We start from the raw sequence: 13,937 nt of genomic DNA, 5'->3' as shown, positions 1-13,937 counted from the left end.
TGACAATAAAGATTCTGTGTTCATTTAAATTCTGTGTCCTTTGACTGTTTGTGATGCTCCAGCAACATGTTCTAGTCTAGACTACATGAGGCTCTAAGAGGCTATAGGAGACTTTAGGAGACTATAGGAGACTATAAGAGGTTATGAGAGACTATAGGAGGCTACAAGAGTCTATAGGAGACTATATGAGGTTATAAGAGGCTATAAGAGGCTATATGAGACTATAAGAGGCTATAAGAGGCTATAGGAGGCTATATGAGACTATAAGAGGCTATAAGAGGCTATAAGAGACTATAAGAGGCTATAGGAGACTATATGAGGCTATAGGAGGCTATATGAGGTTATAGGAGACTATATGAGGTTATAGTAGGTTATATGAGGTTATAGGAGGCTATAAGAGGTTATAGTAGGTTATAAGAGGCTATAGGAGGCTATATGAGGTTATAGGAGGCTATATGAGGTTATAGTAGGTTATATGAGGCTGTAGGAGGCTGTCCCTCTGTCTCTCCGTCTCTATCCGTCTCTGTGTCTCTGTCTTTTTTATTGTTAATGAAATATTTAATTTGATGCAGGAAGTAAATACACAGAGATCAGAGACATGTTGACACATGACACATTTCATTTCCTGTTAGAACATTTATGGTCCACACTGATATCATGATGATGCTGATGAAGCCTCACTCTTCTTTCTTGTTCTCTTTTCAAAGCGTTTCATTAAAAACTCGTCAGATCGCAGATATAAAAACATTTATTTAAAAATATATTACAGCTTGAAATGAAGATGAGATGAATTCCTCTGCTCTCTGCCGCATATTATTATTATTATTATTATTGTTGTTGTTATTATTATTATTGTTGTTATTATTATTATTATATAACTTTATCCAGGTCAGATTGGAGCCAAAAGAATTATTGCTGCATTTGAATTCAGGACATAGGGGATACAGATCAGAATTCAAATGTTTGGAAAAATCTGGGCTAAGCAACAGAACACAGGTGTCAGACATGAGTCCAAACACAGGGTCTAATAGAATAGAATAGAATAGAATAGAATAGAATAGAATAGAATAGAATAGAATAGACCATTTTTCAATGACAATAACTTCTGTCTCTAATTTACCGTTTGTTTCATTCAGAGAAGTGGACAGATCACAACACTGAGACCAGGACTAAACAGACCCAGGACTAGACAGCAGACAGACATGAGCCTAGATTACACTCCTTTTATTTATGATTTTTTTTTTCTAAAACAAATGGGGGAAAAAATGAGATGCCGTTACTTATATTATTCTGGTATCTTACTGATTTTAGGGCCACCCATGAGGGGAATAATTAGAGGAGGCAGATTTGTTTTTCATCATGCACTTCAAGAAAAATGTAGAAATACAATGTGAGAAAAAATCTGAAATGTAATGTTGAGAAAAAGTCTATAACAACCAGAACATGTGACCGTTTCTACAAAATGCTGTGCAGGATGTTAGATGAAGTGGTGAAACTATACTTGGGCTTTAGTAACAAAAAAAATACTTTGTCTTTTAGCTCCCAAGCACAGTGTAGTTCTCTGTATTAGTATATAGTATATAGTATATAGTATATAGTATATAGTATATAGTATATGGTATATAGTATATAGTATATGGTATATAGTATATAGTATATAGTATATAGTATATAGTATATAGTATATGGTATATTACCTTTTCCTCAAAGTGCATGATGAATAAAATAAAAGTACCTCCTCTCATTGTTTTTCTCTCGTGGGAGGCTCTAATACTTCTCTGTACAAGTTGTTATGGTCTCAATAGGTCATTTTTCTTTTCGACATTATATTTGGACTTTTTCCTCAACACACCGATGCATTCAGGAGGGGGCGCTATTCAGCCATTAGCTCTTTGAGCACCGCAGAAGAAGAAGCGGAAGCAGGAAGTTAGCTCCATTAGCTCGGTGTGTGTTTGTAGCTTCGCTCTCAGTCGTTTATCGCTGTAGTTTCCATCGTCATGGCGTACCAGCTCTACAGAAACACCACCCTGGGAAACAGCCTCCAGGAGAGTCTGGACGAGCTCATACAGGTCACCGCTCACATTAGCACACACTAGCACACATTAGCACATATAAGCACATATTAGCACATATAAGGGGACCAGATTTCTGAAATGAAATCCGGGGACAATTGCAGCTCGGAGATCAAAAGAATTAAATGTTATCGAGATAAAATGAATAACCAGGGACAATTACGGTTTTATTTCTTTCGTCATATTTATTGATATTTAACTACTGTGTCTGTAAAGTCGCTGCTAGTGCGACTTGCTACCGTAACATTTATCGTGTGCGCTCGACTTGCTCAGTACTAGCGCTTCCTAACCGGCCACCGTAATAACGGCTGTTTATGTCTATGCGCATTTTTTTTCTCATTCATAAAGTGAAACATCGGGGACATTTTTGGGGACAGGTTTATCCAGGGGACAGGTTTATCCAGGGGACAGGTCATCCCAAACAAGGACTGTCCCCAGAAACCGGGGACGTGTGATCGCCCTAATACATTAGTTACATTAGCCACGTTAGCTTGTTGCTAACGGCCCCATTCTGTAGCTGCGGTTAGCTTCTTAGCTTTGATTCATTTTTCAGGCTGAATTAAAATGAACCGTCCTATTATTAATCTTTAGGGTCAATGTTCAACGTCTCTAAATATATAATTAATCCTTCTATCACCAACACTTTCTGTCATTGTTATTCATTTTAAAATGAAAGACCTCGCTGCTGTGTCTTTATTGTACATATTATATGTTTTTTTATCTTTATGTTGCTGTGTTTAATATTTTTATCATTGCTCCCGAAGCAAAGAGCTGCCAGACTCTGTTTGGTTGTTTTTCTTAGTTTTATTCTTAATTGTTTTTTAATGAAGACAAAAGAAACTTTTAAACAGATCAGAATCCTCAGTTTAACTTTAGACTTTATTTCAGCCACTGTGTCTTAATTAACCTGTTCATTAATTAATATCTGCAGCAGCTTTAATTTTCCTATTATCTTCAAATCTACCAACACTTTTCTTTTTATCTTACGTTTGACCTCAGCTATTAAAACCTCCGTTATAATTTAAAGTTTACGTGTCGGGTACTTTTGTTCTAAAAAACAACAGTCAAACCTTTAGAAAATCTGGGTCATATCTCAGACGATGTGAAGCCTCCAACATTAGTTTCATGGAAAATAACTCGTAATCAAACATTTGATAGTTGATTAACACAACAGGTCTCACTCAGCAAACAGTCGTCCTTACAAACAAACCAGCCTGATAAATGTAATGACATATATTTAACTAATGTCACATCCCACTCAGCACCAAACCAACGTTCAGACCCCATCAGACCAGACCATGTTATCTACTGCCAGCAACAAGAACATGTGTTATATTAGTGGTGATCTCAGGGTTTCTGTGGATTCATTTCCATTAATCACGATTAAATATCATTAATTCTTAATCTATATTAAACACGTTTTGCACGAGCAAACAGACTCAAGAACGAAGGCGATAATATCTGCGCTCAACGCGTCGATTAAACAGCTTCAGCAACACAACCTGAAACAGCTGAAGTGCTTTGTGTCTTTCTTTGTCCACCATGTGTCCACATGAATGTGTCCCTGTTGCTACGGAGACAGACTAACTTGTGGACATTGTCCAACCAGAGGAGAGCTGACGCTTCTTATTGAGAACAGTGTCTCCCAGTGAACAGTGGCTGCAGGAGTGGACACATATTAGCAGCAGCATTGGCAGCTTGTCTTTGTCTTGGTTTGTCTTGGTTTGTCTCCAGCTGTTAGCCGCGTTAGCCCAAGTGCTAGCAGAATCCCCGGCTAACGTATGCTTGGCTTGGTTCATGTGCTGTTTGAAGCTGGAAAGAAAACTCCTTCCTGCAGAGTGTGATGATACTTTATGTGTCTCCACTGGTCCCTCTTGGTGTCTTTGTCCTCAAATGTCCCATGGAGAGGACCAACGTGCTGTTTAGCGTCTTCCATCTTTATGGGTTGGTTCTGCTGCCTGTCACTACCGGATCAGCTGGTGCTAACGCTAACGCTACTTGGACAAACTGAGACACGTTCACAGTCGTTCTGCTGCAGATTAATTGCGTTAAAGTTTTTAATCAGATTAATCTTGATGATGGATTAATCCGAGTTAACGCGTTAGTTTTCACAGCCCTAATACATACACACACATATACACACACATATATATATATATGTGTGTGTATATGTGTATATATATATATATACACACCTGTACTTTAAGCTGCACTGTCACTCACTCAGTGAACTATGTAGAATCACAGTAATGGATCATATCATGACTCAAGTATCATGAAGCCAATGTCCAACCCAGTGATGAGACCTGTGACCTGTGAGACATCTGACCGTGGTGTCCTTGTCTTGTTGTCCAGACTCAGCAGATCACTCCTCAGCTCGCCCTCCAGGTTCTCCTCCAGTTCGACAAAGCCATCAACACGGCTCTCGCCAACCGGGTCCGGAACAGGGTCAACTTCAGGGTGAGTACCCCCCCCCCCCACCAGGTCCCTCCCCGTCCCAGCCTGTCCCTCCCCGTCCCTCTCTGTCCCTCCCCGTCCCTCCCCGTCCCTCCCTGTCCCACCAGGTCCCAGCCCGTCCCTCCCCATCCCTCCCCGTCCCTCCCCGTCCCTGCTCATGTCTCAGCCGTGTCTCCGTCCCACAGGGTTCTCTGAACACCTACCGCTTCTGTGACAACGTGTGGACCTTCGTCCTGAACGACGTGGAGTTCAGAGAAGTCACCGACCTGGTCAAAGTGGACAAGGTGAAGATCGTGGCCTGTGACGGGAAGAGCGAGTCCACCCAGAACAAAACCGACAAATGAAAGGTGAGACACAACCACGGTTCTGTTCTGGCACCTTTAGAGACGTCCTGGACCTGGTCCTGTGGTCCACATATTGTTGTCCTCTAGTTGTCCATAGTCGTGTCTCTGCTGCAGCTCAGAGGATCATAAACTCTACATTAGAGTCTGTTGATCAGTATTTAATGGGTAAAAACTATAATGAGTTAATGGGTTCATCCTGGTCTGAATGAGTGAACGGGTCTTTGATATTGTCTCAGCTTGTCTTTTCTGATGTGTGTGACTGAGCTAACAATGCTAACGTTAGCCTGACCCGTCCAGTCATTTAATGCTCCTCCTCCTCCAGATTCAGGCTCCAGCGTTGAGAGGGACGACCGACTCGCACGGACCTGGACTGTACATATAATTTATGTTCTGTAAGTGTGTGTGTGTGTGTGTGTGTGTGTGTGTGTGTGTGTGTGTGTGTTTACCAGCAGCATTTTTTTTTGTTTTGTTTTTTATCGATCAGTTTGCAGGAAGTTTGTGTTCATTTCTGAGCTGATAATCTTTAATAAAAACTTTATTTAAAACACAGAGAGGCTCCGTTCAGTCTGTGGAGGATTCGTCTCGTCAGTAACTCAGTGTTTCTGTAAAAACCTGAGAATTAGTTGGACAGAGTTGGACATTTATTTTTTTTCTAATTTGTGTTGTAGTTTTGTATTTTCGTACTTGAGTGATTTGTTTTGTAGCAGAGTCGGATTCGTCAAAACATTTAAAAATAATAAGTGTTCATGTAAAAACACTCACTTTAACTTGTTTATGATGCACAGATAAACATCAGGATTTTATCAAGTTCGTTTTTTAATTATTTCTAAAGTTATCGATCAGCTCAAACAGTCGTCATCAGGTCTTTGTCTATTCAGAGGTTTTGGTTTTATTTCAATATATTTATTTCTATAGAGTTTGTTACTGTATCATTACTTTAGGTTTTATTTAAACTGTCACCAGTGAGTTGAGTGGTTTTAATCAAACAGACAAAAAATCGTTTCTTTCTGCTTTAATTAAAACATCAGGTACAAAAAGAAGATTCATAGAAAAACAGTTTCCAGGTTAATAAAAACACAACATGCAAACACGTCATCGAATTCAGGAGAAAGACTCTGAGTTACACCTGGATAGCATTAGCTAGCTAGCTGTGTTAATTATTAGCTAGCTAGCTATGTTAAGTATTAGCTAGCTAGCTATGTTAAGTATTAGCTAGCTAGCTATGTTAATTATTAGCTAGCTAGCTATGTTAAGTATTAGCTAGCTAGCTATGTTAATTATTAGCTAGCTAGCATAGCCACTGTTTACATCAGAGTGAACATTCATGACCTTTGGTTTATTTCAAGGTTTCTCTTTAGCAAAAAATAAAAATAGCAAAATGCTGGTGCAAATTACAGTAACATGCTAAAACATGGCTAACATCAGCTGGTAGCTATGGTGCTAAAATGATCCACAGGCACTTTGTTAGCATTTAATTACTGAATGTAATTTTTCCACTATTTTAGGCAACTTTTTAGTCATTAATGCTAACAGGGGGCTAACATTAGCAGGTAGCTACCGTGCTAATGTTAGCCGTAGTGAACTGTAATCCCTTGAGCTAGTTACAGGCACTTTGTTGGTTCTACTTCATTTCTTGTTGCAGCTGATTATTTAAACTTTTTAGTCGTTCGTCAGATCACAACACGTTTTCCGTCTCGTTTTTATGATGCTAATATTTCAGCTTCGTTGTCTGAACTCATGACGAAATAAAAACTGTCTGCGTGTAACTCTGTGAATCCAGTATCATTAAGTAGTAACTGAGATATTTATATAACATGTGGAGCACCGAGAAAAAAACATGATCAGCGGATAAAAAAAAAAAAAAGTCACAAAATATTTCACAAAAATAGAACGATTCGATCTCAAAGGTTTTGACTGTTGCTTCAAAGAAATGATGCAGGAATAATTCTTGATATGTTATCGTGACGTATTAAATGACACTGATTTCTCTGCGCGGCTTGTTCCTAATAAAGTGGCAGCTGAGCAGCGAGTCGTTGGACGTGAACGCTGCTTCAAAGCTGCCAAATCTGTTCAGGAAACACAACGAATGAAACGTTGTTCCGGGCTGAAGGGAGGACACGCGTCCAGCAGGGGGCGCTCAGTCCAGGAAGCGTTGGCAGGCTTTCTTCCAGCGGCAGGCCGTGCACCACTGGTCCCTGAGCTCCACGCCGTAAACTTTACGACACTTCTTGGCCTCGCCCCGACTCCTCCTGACACACACCGATGCATTGAAATTAAATGGGTTCATATTCCACTCACAAAAAACACACACACACACACACACACACACACACACACACACGCATACATAGAACCAACCTGCAGGGGGCGCTCTGATGCTGCAGCCACTGTTCACCAACGCTCACTGAACGCACCCGGAACGACAACGTCTGAGGAAGAGGAGAAAAAAACTACTGTTTATTATTATTATAATAAAACTAAAAAAGACGCACACACTCACAACCTTCAGAGACTGAGACCTGCACTAAGATGCACTTTATGTTCATTCTTACAGTGTTTACATGTTCTTGTTTTTTTTTCTAAGTGTATTTATGTTGAGTCTTTAAGCCGCGGTCTCTGCAAAATTTCATTAAGTTCTGTTAATGACAAAAAGACCCTTGAATCTTAGAGTTTTTTCTCTAATGCTTTAATTTTTATTTCCTCATATGGTTTGAGCTGCTGTGTTTCTGCTGTCAAACATTATGAATTATTATTTTTATCTTCGTGGTTCGTCCTGTAGGGGGCAGCGCTGCACTGATGTGGAGGGATTTTTTCTGCAGACTGAAGTGAAACTATGAGGTTTGATTGTTCGCCTCCTCCGGCCTGAAACCAGTTCCAGCAGGTTTCAGCTGTTTCTCCTTTTAACCAGTTTGATCTCGAAGGGACGGGACCAGAATAATAACCGATAAATAACAGCTGCTCATGTTTCTCTTTTAGTGCAAAGAAGAATGTTATGAAGTGTTTACATTTAATTAACAGGACTATTAGAAAGTTTCTAAAGAAAAAGTTTGTGTTTAGTTCCAGGTCTCAGTGTCGACTTCTGTCCTCGACTCTGAAACTACAACTGTGTGAACCTGAACAACAGATACTTTTATTGAAAAATCAGTGTAATTTTAGCACTGTGCAAATTCCTCCTGCCACGGACCAGATTAGACCTTCTGGAGGACCACGTCTGGCCCACGGGCCATATGTTTGACACCTGGGGTTTAAATGGTTTAAAAAGATAAAATAGTTATAACTAAATAAAAAGTAAAAACTTGCTGGAACAGAACAAAGACAAGAGTCAGGTCCTGAAAAGCTGCTAAATGTTAAACTAGAAGTAGTTTAATTAAAGACGAACAGGAATGATATTGTTTAGTTAAAAGGATTTACCTGTCTGTGGCAGGTAGTGGGAGGGGCCGTCCAACGGCAAGGGGGCGTGGTCAGAGCTGCTGCCGACACCATGTGACTTGGAGGTGGAGCCTAAAAACATATTAAATACATTGCATACATAAAGTCTTTGTCCAGTTTGATTCATTTACTCATGACTATAAATTAATATGAAGTTAAACTGAATCATCCACCATCGTCTAAGCTAAGCTAAGAAGCTAAGAAGCTGAAAAACAACTGTCTCTACAGTTTAGACAAAATTCAACATCATGTCCTAAAATATGATATGATAAAATATCAGAACAGAATAAACGAACAGGATGATCTGTGTCAGAAAATTAATAACCACAACTCCAAAAATGAATGAACTGAACTATTACAGATCATTTTATGAGAAAGAAAAGCAGTTTCTGTTTGGTTCCAGGTCTCAGAGTTATGTCCACATCTTATCAAACCTGTGTGAGACTTTGGAATGAATCATACTTTTATTGGAACAAATGCAGTAAATGTCTTCAATATAAATTCTGCAATTTTGCAAAAACATCCCGACTGTCTGAAAGTCCACTTTTGGCCCATTGACCACATGTTTGACAACTGTGACCCTGCGTCCTCATGTGGGGTAAAATTTAAAGCTTTTTTAAGTTTATTCTGCTTCATTTAGACCTGGTGTCCTCATAAGTGGACACTTTAGTCTGTGATCTGTTTCATTCTGTCTTTGTTCAGTCATGTTCAGGTATTAAAATAAACAGTTTATACTTTAGTGAGTTTATTGTAAAACAGATCAGGTCTGAGAAGGATGCAGAGTAATGGCCGCTAAGTCCCGCCCTACCTGGTACGAGTGCTCTGATTGGACCTGCCAGAAGCTGGAGGGGGCGGAGCGACTCAAAGCGCCACAGGTTGGAGATGGGGGGGAGGAAGGGGTGGGGTCACAAAGGAGAGATGTGGGCGGAGACTGTTGCAGCTGCTCATCCCATTGGTTGATCTCAGTGTAGTAAAAATCCTCCTCGCTGCGAGAGCATCGCTCATGTTCTCCACCACGGCTACAAGAGGTCAGAGGTCAGGGAAGACAGTCACTGAAACATGCTACATATTAATGCTAAGCTAACAGCCACCGAAACATGCTACATATCAATGCTAAGCTAACAGTCACTGAAACATGCTACATATCAATGCTAAGCTAACAGTCACTGAAACATGCTACATATCAATGCTAAGCTAACAGCCACCGAAACATGCTACATATCAATGCTAAGCTAACAGTCACCAAGGCTACATGCTACACATCAATGCTAAGCTAACAGCCACCAAAACATGCTACATATCAATGCTAAACTTAAAGTCACCGAAACATGCTACATATTAATGCTAAGCTAACAGTCACTGAAACATGCTACATATCAATGCTAAGCTAACAGTCACCAAGGCTACATGCTACACATCAATGCTAAGCTAACAGCCACCAAAACATGCTACATATCAATGCTTACCTAACAGTCACCGAAACATGCTACATATCAATGCTTAGCTAACAGTCACCGAAACATGCTACATATCAATGCTAAACTTAAAGTCACCGAAACATGCTACATATTAATGCTAAGCTAACAGTCACCGAGGCCACATGTCAATGCTAAGCTAACAGTCCCCGAAACATGCTACATATTAATGCTAAGCTAACAGTCACTGAGGCCACATGCTATATATCAATGCTAAACTAACAGTCACCGAGGCCACATGCTACATATCAATGCTACGCTAACTTTCACTACTAGATGGCTGCACTCTGTGTATTATCTGTAGTAGCACCGTGACACCACTAGATGGAGTCACAGGGTCAGACTCTATGAGTCCCGTCTCCATGTGGTTCATAGTTGATGCAGAATCATCTTGACGGACTCAGTTGTTTTTGGATGTGATGAATATTGTGACGTGTAAAGTGATCTTGAATCATGTAGACTGTGAAGTGAGTCTCACCACAGGTGCGTCGTCCTGATGTGACGTTTGATTCCCACCACTGATGTGAGCTCCTTCCCACAGCTCGGCCACAGGCACCTGAAGGCCACCTTCACCGAGTTCTGACAGGAAACAGGAACCAGGATTTAATCATCGTCCTGATTAATGTGATTAATAATCTGAACCCAGTGAACGACTGTGAACGTGTCTCAGTTTGTCCAAGTAGCGTTAGCGTCACCGTGGACGTGTCTCACCCTGCGTCTCCGTGGAGCCGGCTCCATGTCCAGGCCCTCGTCAGGGGGCGTGGCCGGACTGGTGTCAGACTCTGCGATCGTTGGAGAGGGGGCGGGGCTTCCGTGGGCGTGGCCAACGCTCCAGTAGCCGCTGTCAGAGAAGTCACCGCCGCCGCCACCGTCCATCAGAGGAGCTGGGACAGGGACGAGGTCAGTGTTCGTTCCATCAGCTGGGGTTTGTTTTTGTTTGTTTGTTTGTTTTTGTTTGTTTAGTACCTGCTGCCTCCTGGTGGGCGGGGCCTCGCTGCAGCGGGCTGCAGGACAGGCTGCTGAGGACCATGGCCGCCATGAGCTCGTCCATGTCCACCTCCTGAGGACTCCTCTGGCTGGAGGACACGGAGACACAGTCACAACATGGACATCAACAACCAAGAGACACTCTCCTTCAAAACTAAACTTTATGAACAAAGGCTACGTTTCCATTCGCTCTGGAAATGAACAAAACCTAAATATCTCAATAAACACAGATAATGAAACAGCTTCATCTCTTAAAACCTCTCAAACATCTGAAGATAAAACATCTTTACTCTCATGAGGACGTTTCTCAGACGCATCCATAGAAAAGTTTGTCTCTAAGGTTCAGTGGAAACACATGTTTGTCGTTTCCCTGGAGACGATGCAGGAGGTCATGTGACCAGTTCATCTTCCTCAAAGTGAGAGAGTTTAGGAGAAATGTTTTCTATGTCCACAACAGAAAAAAAGAACGTGTCCAACCTTCTGGGGACATCGATGGAGGCGGAGACAGATCTGGAGGAGGAGGAGGAGGACGGAGGCCAGAGGGAGGCGTCGCTCTGATCGATGAGCTCCGTCGTACCTGAACATTCACCTGCTCGTCCACACGGTAAGAACACCTGAGAGAGAGAGAGAGCAGCCACGTGATTGGCTGAGACAGCTGTCAATCAATCAAAGCAGCGCTGAGACCTGGAGGAAGGAAGGAGATGAGGTCATAGTGTGGGAGGTTTTCCCGTAAAACGAACCAATCACTGAGTAAACAGACACAGATTCAAGTTTTACCTCCAGCTTTATACATGTGCTTTTAATCTGGAAAACATCACAAACTTTCACAATAAAATTTCCATTACGCAAAGTAGCGCTGATGAACATGCGTTTATGGAGCCGGGGTCTGTATCAGGGACAGTCAGTGTATGAGGCATTTTCTATTTAAATAAAGGTACAAACCTACTCCTTCAAAATAAAAGCATGATACACCGTGTAGAAGCCTCTTAAAAGACAATGATCTTTAAGTTTACATTTCAAGTTTACAGTTTGTTTTGTATTTTGTTATTCTCAGTTATACATCTATACTTTTATTTGTGTATTTATTACTGTTTCTACTTTTACCACAGCGATTCATTTCACTGTGAATGTGACGAATTAAACGTTAAAATCTCATCAGGTTGTTTCTCCAGCAAAGAGCTGCCAATCAGACCGTGTGGGTGGGGCTTAATGATGGACAGGTGACTAACGGCGGCTCTCTCACCTTCAGTCCAGGATGACCTCTGACCCCGACCAGCGCCCCCAGAGGAGAACGTTTGCCCAGACGGGTCTGAGGCAGCATGTCTGAAAGACACAGGGTTACCATGGAAACCGATGCTTTAAGGGTCTCTACCACAGAAACGAAAGAACCAGACGTGTTGTGTTCATGTTCATGTTTTAATCAGCTGAGACTGAGCCAGGACAGAAAGACGACAGGTCTTCTTCCTCTTCCTCTTCCTCTTCCTTTACTTTACTTGTGCAATCTTGTTTTTTTTTTGCATCTTACATCTAATATATTTTTCTCTACTTCGTCCTGTTTGTATTTGACTCCTTGGAAACTGTCACATTATGGAGCAACAGCAGCAGAACTATTTCCTCTAAGGATTAATAAAGTTTTCTGATTCTGATCTTCTTCTTCTCCTTCTTCTTCTCCTTCTTCTTCTGTGTCGACCATGATCCAACTAGAGTTTATGAACATGAGTCAGAAACATCCAACAGCTGTGGATTCAGTCTGAGAGGAATCACACTGAGTCATTTACAGTCAGAGTGTGTGTGTCTGTGTGTGTGTGTGTGTGTGTGTGTGTGTGTGTGTGTGTGTGTGTGTGTGTGTGTTAATGTGCGTGTCTGTGTGTGTGTGTTAATGTGTGTGTCTGTGTGTGTGTGAATGAGTGTGTGTGTGTGTGTGTTAATGTGTGTGTCTTAATGTGTGTGTGTGTGTGTCTGTGTGTGTTAATGTGTGTGTGTGTGTGTGTGTGTGTTAATGTGTGTGTGTGAGTGTGTGTGTTAATGTGCGTGTCTGTGTGTGTTAATGTGTGTGTGTGTGTGTCTGTGTGTGTTAATGTGTGTCTGTATGTGTGTGTGTTAATGTGTGTGTGTGTGTGTGTTAATGTGTGTGTGTGTGTGTGTGTGTGTTAATGTGTGTTAATGTGTGTTAATGTGTGTGTGTGTGTGTGTGTGTTAATGTGTGTTAATTTGTGTGTGTGTGTGTGTGTTAATGTGTGTTAATGTGTGTGTGTGTTAATGTGTGTGTGTGTGTGTGTGTTATTGTGTGTGTGTGTGTTTCAGTATAAAATGTGTGTGAAACAAAGCGCTGATGTGAACCCAGTGTTACATCAGTAACTTTTTAGTCTGTTTCCGTCTCTGTTGAGGCCAAAAGTTTGTGGACGTCCCCCAGTTTGAATGAAGGGAAACAGGGTGTGATATTCTGATCAACCCAGACTCGTCTTTCTGTCTTAGTGACGATACATGGACATAAATCCTTCCCTCGCTTCCTCTGACCTCAGATTCCTTCACACATTTCACAATAACAACAGTTTAAAATGAAATGAGAACAAACACAATCAGCTGATCTGCTTTAAATGTCACAACTTTCTTTGTCTCATCTTCCTTCATCCTTCTAAATTCTTTATTTCTTTCTTCATTTCTTTCCATCCTTCTAACTTTCTCTCTCTCTCTATTTCCTTTTCTTTCTGTTCCTTTAAACCAAACCAAATCATTTTAAACTCTCAGCTCCTTCGTGAACCAGGTGAGCTCTGAAACATGAACCAGTTGTGACTAACCTGCAGATCCTCCAAGAAGAAGAAGTAACAGCAGATGAAGAACAGGAGGTTGTTGCTGTTGCTGCTGAGTAGATCTGGTTTGTGTGAGTTGCTTCAGTCCAGCAGCATGAGGACAGACAGCAGGAAGACGTGGACCGGATCTGGACATGTTTGGATCCGGACTAGAGCTCAGTAGATGCTCCTCCTGTTCTCATTAGGTTCAGCTTTACTTAAATGTTAAGATGTTGGTTTTTGTCATCGTGGTTTTATTCCTTAAGGCTGTGGCACAACTGTTCTCACACACAAAGACACTTAGGACAAAACGTCCTTCCTGTTTATGTCCATTTAGCGACTGTTCGTCTTCTTCAGTCGTTAAATCCACATCTTATAAAGAAG

General features: G+C 41.3%; 2 protein-coding genes across 3 annotated transcripts; one reads left to right on the top strand and one right to left on the bottom strand.

The window, feature by feature from the left end:
• Positions 1–1,900: 1,900 nt before the first annotated feature.
• Positions 1,901–5,676, top strand: gtf2a2 (general transcription factor IIA, 2). Its single transcript, XM_047580348.1, has 4 exons — positions 1,901–2,069; positions 4,428–4,532; positions 4,715–4,876; positions 5,196–5,676. The coding sequence occupies exons 1-3, from the start codon at positions 1,998–2,000 to the stop codon at positions 4,871–4,873; spliced, it is 336 nt and encodes a 111-aa protein (XP_047436304.1). The 5' UTR covers positions 1,901–1,997; the 3' UTR covers positions 4,874–4,876; positions 5,196–5,676.
• A 194-nt stretch (positions 5,677–5,870) lies between these two features.
• Positions 5,871–13,641, bottom strand: znf395a (zinc finger protein 395a). Of its 2 annotated transcripts, XM_047580346.1 has the most exons (10): positions 13,563–13,641; positions 12,008–12,087; positions 11,242–11,378; positions 10,744–10,853; positions 10,489–10,661; positions 10,256–10,356; positions 9,111–9,321; positions 8,285–8,374; positions 7,232–7,302; positions 5,871–7,122 (listed from the first exon to the last, which is right to left on the bottom strand). In XM_047580346.1, the coding sequence occupies exons 2-10, from the start codon at positions 12,083–12,085 to the stop codon at positions 7,011–7,013; spliced, it is 1,083 nt and encodes a 360-aa protein (XP_047436302.1). In that variant the 5' UTR covers positions 12,086–12,087; positions 13,563–13,641; the 3' UTR covers positions 5,871–7,010. The 2 variants fall into 2 exon arrangements, with proteins under 2 accessions (XP_047436302.1, XP_047436301.1); XM_047580345.1 differs by lacking the exon at positions 13,563–13,641 and having other exon boundaries at positions 12,008–12,619.
• Positions 13,642–13,937: the final 296 nt, after the last annotated feature.

Source organism: Mugil cephalus, chromosome 3 (genome assembly GCF_022458985.1).
Source record: "Mugil cephalus isolate CIBA_MC_2020 chromosome 3, CIBA_Mcephalus_1.1, whole genome shotgun sequence".
NCBI lineage: Eukaryota > Metazoa > Chordata > Actinopteri > Mugiliformes > Mugilidae > Mugil > Mugil cephalus.
Note: the sequence above shows the minus strand (reverse complement) of the source record. Positions and strands in the feature narration are given on the sequence as shown.

Coding starts and splice junctions, on each gene's coding strand:
- gtf2a2 (XM_047580348.1), top strand. CDS start 1,998: ATGGCGTACCAGCTCTACAGAAACACCACCCTGGGAAACAGCCTCCAG. Junction 2,070..4,427: donor GTCTGGACGAGCTCATACAG/GTCACCGCTCAC, acceptor CTTGTTGTCCAG/ACTCAGCAGATCACTCCTCA. Junction 4,533..4,714: donor GGAACAGGGTCAACTTCAGG/GTGAGTACCCCC, acceptor TCCGTCCCACAG/GGTTCTCTGAACACCTACCG.
- znf395a (XM_047580345.1), bottom strand. CDS start 12,109: ATGGTAACCCTGTGTCTTTCAGACATGCTGCCTCAGACCCGTCTGGGC. Junction 10,854..11,241: donor TCCATCGATGTCCCCAGAAG/GTTGGACACGTT, acceptor CGTGTCCTCCAG/CCAGAGGAGTCCTCAGGAGG. Junction 9,322..10,255: donor ATCAGGACGACGCACCTGTG/GTGAGACTCACT, acceptor GACCTCTTGTAG/CCGTGGTGGAGAACATGAGC.